Genomic DNA, 6241 nt, shown 5'->3' on the forward strand with positions numbered 1-6241 from the left:
CAGGGCAACGGCTTGAGTCTCTGTCTCAAAAAAAAGTAGATGACAAGGGAATGGATTCTTTCAGAGAACCTCCACACTGACTTTAGCCCAATGTAAACCTTTTTCGGACTTCTGACCTCAAAAATATACGATAATAAATTATACCACTAAGTTTATGGTAACAAGCATTCATTTTAAAGTTATTTTTGCCCCCTATTTATGTTAAGATTTTTAATTAGCATTTAACAAGTTATGACAGAAAGCATCCCAGGCACTACAAGCTGACCTTAGTTCATAAGACTCAAATGCCATCTGGGATCTAAACTTAACCAGTGTCACACTCTAGGTGGCCCCACATTGGGTAATTGCAAACCACAACACGTGGGTGGCCAAGAAATATGTGACCTAGAAACGTAACCAACACACTTGAGTCTTCCCACATAAATTTGCTTCATCTTAAATTTTCCAAGGCAGTGAGAAATGCATAACAAAATTAAAATTAGGATTGGGGCTGGATACTCAATTTTTAATTAAATTATAGCAAACTTTTTCACGTACAAATAACATCTGCAAAATTCTATAAGATAGGCATTATATTTCCTATCCTCGATAAATTTAGCAAGACTCAAAGTCTTCATTTATGATAAAAAGAAGCCAAAAGTAAAGATTAGAAAATGAGATTGACCTTTACAAAAACATTTTTTAAGAAATAACATTATAACCATAACATAGAAAACAAATATCCATCTCCATTTTCTCAACTCCAACTTACCAGTAATATAACAACTATGAAAAGCTTTTATAATAGGAAACAAATATTCTTAAGACAATCAATTTAATATTAGATGCCTTGTGTCTATTTTTGTCATCACACACTTTTACTAGTCTTTTTTGTCATTTACAATATTTGGATGGATAGTTATTTACTTCCATTGACAACAAAAATGGCAGAGTTTAAGTTTCATATTTTACCAAGATAATAATTTTATATAATTGAGAACTCATTATACACACGACAAACTACTCCTGTTAGGAATACAAAGACAACTTACGAAGACTCTGCCCATAAAAGTGCTCACAGCAACAGGAAAACAGGCTAACACCAGACACCAAGTACAAATATACTTTAACATATGCCAGCTGTTCCTATTTGGAAGAGAAGGATGTTCTGGGAAAAGAATATAAGCAGAGAGGGAAGTCAGGTCCAAAGGAAAGATTTTGTTCTGTAGGATATGGGTTACCAAAGGTTTTTGAACAAGAAAATAGCACAATACCCACGGCAGAAAGTAAAGAAGAGGGAAAGACAAGCAGGAAAGCCTACTGAACTCACGCTGCCACACGCAGAGGAGGACTCAAACTACGATTCAAAAAAATAAGCACTTTCAAAGTATACTTTATACCACCTGTGGCTTCTATTAAAGTAACAATTATTACAAGGTAGACCATTAAGGGAGAAGTACACAATCCATGTTGGAATATCAGGGCCGTTTATCCAAGGAAATGGGCTTTTCCAACATCTAAGATTCTGAGCCAATTCTATGGAAATAGGGAAAGCAGTGCAAAAACACAAGTCCTGCCACGCCAAGATTTCTCAACCAAAGAAGTCACAGAGCAAGTTCAAAAGGAGTAAAGATCAATGACATATCCCAACTGGCTGGCGGCAGTAACAGAAAAATATCCACCAAACAAGAGGTCCAATTCCTCATCCCATTTTTACCCAAATCTGTCATATTTAAACCAAGCTAAAAAAAGGAGACAAGGGTATGGATTTTTGTTTGTAGGGATGGCTGGAATGGAAGGAAGAATAATGAAGTGGAGTAACGGAGAATAAAGCCCAAAGCTTTGGAGTGAAATGATTTAGGAACAATTCATGAAAACTTTACTTTCACATAATCTAAATCCTTATATTTTCCAAATACATAACAAAATAACATTGAATAAGTACTAGTAGTACACTATAATCTTACTAAAATGCAAACTAGGCCTAATGATACTGCCCTTAAAAAGGTAATATTCTCAAAGATATGTCACTAAAAGGTATTTAGCCTGTAAACAAACAATTAAAGGGAACTTTCATTACTACTTATTCATTACAATGCTTCTCCATTTAGGATTATTATTCTAATATTAAAGTCTGAAAACTAAACCTAAAAGAATTAAACCACTCCAAACCCTAATCTAATTTTCTTAGGATCAACTATTAGACTCCATCCTCTCTTGTTAAGGCCTAATTCACTGTTCCTAATGATAGTTAAATACCTCTGATTTAAATCATATAGACACTCAGCACCAAAACCTTTACTAATAATGTACAAATGTTACACCTGAATCTACCAACTCAGATGTCTAAAAATGACAATATACGCCTTAAGAAAAAAACAAATGCAATAAAATAAAAATTATTTAATAAACTGTCCTAAATGTACTTTAGAGACTTTCTGCCTTAAATGGAAAAAAAAAAAAATCATTTGGTAAGAAAAATAAAATCATTGATAAGGAAGAAGACCTGAGGCAAAGTGCCATGACATGCATTACAGGTTACCTAGAAACCATTTTACATTTCTAGTTTATCCAGTTGCCATGTTTTAGGTAGAATCATTTCACTGAGCTGCTTACCCATGTGCTTTAACTTCCAAAAAAAGAACCAAAGGTCACAATTCACCACTGAAGTCACGTTAGGGGGAAAAAAAAAAAGTTGTCAAACATTCCAAGAATTAAGATTTATGAAATAAGCCAGCATTCTGTTTATAGGAGCTAAGATGTTGGAAGTCTGGGCGAAAGGGTAGAATGGGAGAGAAGACAGAGGAAGCATGGCTGGGCCAACCAGACAGAGATGGGATAGGATTTTCACATAGGAAGAGAGGTAAGGAAAAGCTGAAGACCACAGCTAGCAATGACAGCTGAAGGAATTTACCTAAAAAAAGTATTTAATGATTCAGAAATCGTTCTAAGGCTATTCATGTGAAGGAATAAAAATTCCATAGTTCCTTCTGAAAATCAAAACTCTGCTACACCTTTCTCATAACTCACTATAGATGGTTGTAGAGATTCAACTTTTTGTTCTACGTTACACATTCAACTATTTTTAATTGTTAATCTACAACAGTGGTTCCCAGCCAAGGTTAAATTTCATCTGCAGAGTGAAATTTACCCAGTATCTAGACGCATTTCTGAGGGTCACAGTTTGGGGGCTGTTACTAGCATTTAATGGCCAGAGGCCAAAGGTCCTGCTGGACCTACTAAAGCGCACAAGACAGGCTGCACGACAAAGATTTATCCAGCCCCAAATGCCAACTGTGCTAAAGCTAAGAAACAGTGTTCTCTTCTGGATATAAAGAAAAGCCTGCTCCAGGGATCTTTACCCTAGTCCATCTCCCTCTAATAGTTATCTAATTAAAGGAAAAACACCACCACAGAGGATTCATTTTTCAATTGCTTTAAACATAAATGGCTGGCTCAAACTAAGAATCACACAGACATACACTGAAAAAATTTATCAGAGCAGCAGTGCAAAAACCACAGGAAAATAAGTTTTTAATCCTTTCATCTCACACTTGTCTCAAGCGCGTTTCAATTCACAAAAGGAGTGGTGTCTACATGGTTTGACATCAAGTTGTGTGTCTCTTCTGTGCGTGATACACTAAAAATGCACTGAGCTCCTCAAAATACAGTATTTCTTATTAATGTAGAAACTTCAGCAAACAGTATTAACTGAGAAAGATTTAAGCTGGGGGCAGGAGGGTGAAGAAAGCCACCCAAGGTCTTTAAAATGCAAAGTTATTTCACAGTTTACTTGTAAAATGACTCAGATCATTATTACTTTTAGTCATGCCAAGTTTGCTGCTTCTAAACCTATTAGTAATGGAGAGAAAAAAAAAACCACCATTTTTTCTGCAGTCATTAAGCCAATGAAACAGAAGCTTACTAAAAGCAGGTTTGCTCAGTATTTCTCTTGTATGATAACTGCTTTTAAAAAATAAAAGCAATTGCTCCAAGTGCCAAGGAAGATGCTGAGAAATCTTTCATCTACCTACATACTTATAGAGTATGGGAGGAAAACATGCAAACAAAAGGAAACCCTAACTCAGGGATCTAAAAATCTTAAACTGTGAGTATTTTCCTCATGCTTCCCTGAGTCAAAACCCTGGTTTACTCTTTTTATTTTCTTCCCCTTGAAACAAACGGAGAAGACCTCCACCGTAGCGTTTCACGAAAAGAACAGTACGAAGAACAAATAAAAGCCTGGCAAATCTCATTCATCAGAAACCACAGCATCGGAGAGAGACTCCTGTTGTCTGGCGTGACCCTTTCAATCCTTTCACAGCGGTTTTCGCCACTCACTTGAGTATCTGCCCTACCTACTACCGAAGCAAACCTTTCCACTCAACTTGGTGGTTTCCACGGCCTCACAACAATAAAATCCAAGCATCCACAGCAGCCTGTTTCCGTGTGTAGGGTAAATATAATCAGTGCTCCTTTTAACACTTTAGTGAGTCGCCATAGGAAGTTAACAGTAAAGACTTCAATCCTACAGAGGCCCCATAAAAGCACAGATTTCACCAAACGTGGAACCACGTCATGTGAAGGGTTTTCGGGGTGGGGGGGGCGGTGAGGGGAGGTGGGTATTTTCTTGATGCGACTGCCCCTTCATCTCTAGAAGGCTGAGCTAAACTTCAAAGAGCAGGGTTTACACGCGATCCGCCACCTGAAAATCGTTCCAGGGCTCCCTGCAGGGTGACACTGAGGCGTGAGAGTGAAGTGCAGCGCTGCCCCGCCGCGGGGAGTTCCCACCCGCCAGGGCGGAGAGAGCGAGGGGACCCGGGAGAGGAGGACCCGCCCGGGCTCTGCACCGCACCAGCCGGGCTCTCGCCGATGCCACCCGCCCCTCGGGCATTCAAGAGGCCGAGGGCCTCGCAGCCGCCACGGCGGAGCGCCGCGCCCAGCCCCCCGGCCGCCCCCCGCCCGGCCCGCGTCCCGCCGGCCGCCCTCACCGAGCAGCAGCAGCTTGACCTCGCGCGCCGCCTTCTCGCCATCCTCCCGGAGGTTCCGGTCGATCATCTTACTCCGTTCCACCGCCGCCTTGTCCTCGGCGCTCAGCGTGCAGCCCATGGTGCCTGGACCGAGAGCTCGCCGCCGCTCCCACCGCGCCCGAGCGCTGTCTCTAAGCACAGGTGAATTCCTTCTCCTCCCGGGGAGCGCTCCACTGCCTCCCGCCGTCTGCCACGCCACCCCCACCACTTCCTAAACGGAGACGCGGGCGACGAGGTCTGCAAAGGAGCGAGCAGCACCACGACCGGGCGCCACTCAGCGCCCCCGAGTCCCGGCTTTGGGGGTTGGAAGGCTCGGGTGCAGCGGCTACCGCCCTCCCGCCGGTGGCCGCGCCGCAGCCTAGCGAAGCTCGGCGGAGCTCGGCCTCCGCGCGCCGCCGCGGCCCCGCCCCTGCCCGCCCCTCCCGCCACCCCGCGACCACTCCCAGAGCGCGCGCCCGCGCACGTGCCCTCGGACAGCGCCCCCTCCGAGGGGCGCACGCGCCCGCGCTTCCTCCGACCCCGGGGCCGCGCGATGCCCGGCGCCCCCGCGCGTGCCTCCCCTGGCGGTGCTCCCGGAGCGCGGAACTGCCCTGCCGAGCTCTGGCCTCCGCCCCTCGCGCTCCGGTACCCCGCTCCCTGCGAGGGAGTGGGTAATTTCTTTCCGTTTACTCACACCCAGGGATCTGTGCGTACCTGCCCCTCCGGGTGGGGGTGGGAGAGCTGCCAAAGTTGGAAGCCGAAAAAAGCCGGTCCTGGGCGTTTGAGCATGCCCAGCGCCGGCAGCCACGCAAGGGTTTCAAGATGTAAAGCCCCGTAGGCTGGCGTTCAGGGCCGTGGGAAACACCGGGACCTGGGAAGGGAACGGAACTGTGGTGAGACCAGAGGCGAGGACGATGGAAAACGGGAAAGTTGAGGGAGGGCACGGGGGTTGGGGGGGGACCAAGATTGATTTTCTTCCGTTTCCCCTTTTCTTTCTTCTAGCCTTCCCTCCTTTGCATCATCCTCACGCTTTTTTTCACAAGCAGAACACATTTTGAAGGATTTCCTCATAACCCGACAAAGAATCAAGTGGTAAATTTTAAAAGAGCAGTGAAACACACCGGCGCCAACAAATCTCCACACCGTAACACATCTCTATGGCTGCATGTAAGCTTTCATGCCAAGTTTGAGATAGTGTTTATGACCGTGACAGTTTCTGTGCCATTGGGCATGTCATTCCTTTTTGCAGGCCT

At 44.3% G+C, this 6241-nt stretch overlaps 1 protein-coding gene across 1 annotated transcript in view; it reads right to left on the reverse strand.

Moving 5' to 3' along the window:
• The window catches only part of GNAI1 (G protein subunit alpha i1), a 92352-nt gene extending 86962 nt beyond the window's left edge, over window positions 1-5390 (reverse strand). The window contains exon 1 of the mRNA XM_053609699.1: window positions 4971-5390. Within this exon, the coding sequence (XP_053465674.1) occupies window positions 4971-5088 (118 nt within the window). The 5' untranslated portion in view covers window positions 5089-5390. The remainder of the gene's footprint in view (window positions 1-4970) is intronic.
• Window positions 5391-6241: the final 851 nt, after the last annotated feature.

This window comes from Nycticebus coucang, chromosome 11, assembly GCF_027406575.1.
Source record: "Nycticebus coucang isolate mNycCou1 chromosome 11, mNycCou1.pri, whole genome shotgun sequence".
Taxonomy (NCBI): domain Eukaryota; kingdom Metazoa; phylum Chordata; class Mammalia; order Primates; family Lorisidae; genus Nycticebus; species Nycticebus coucang.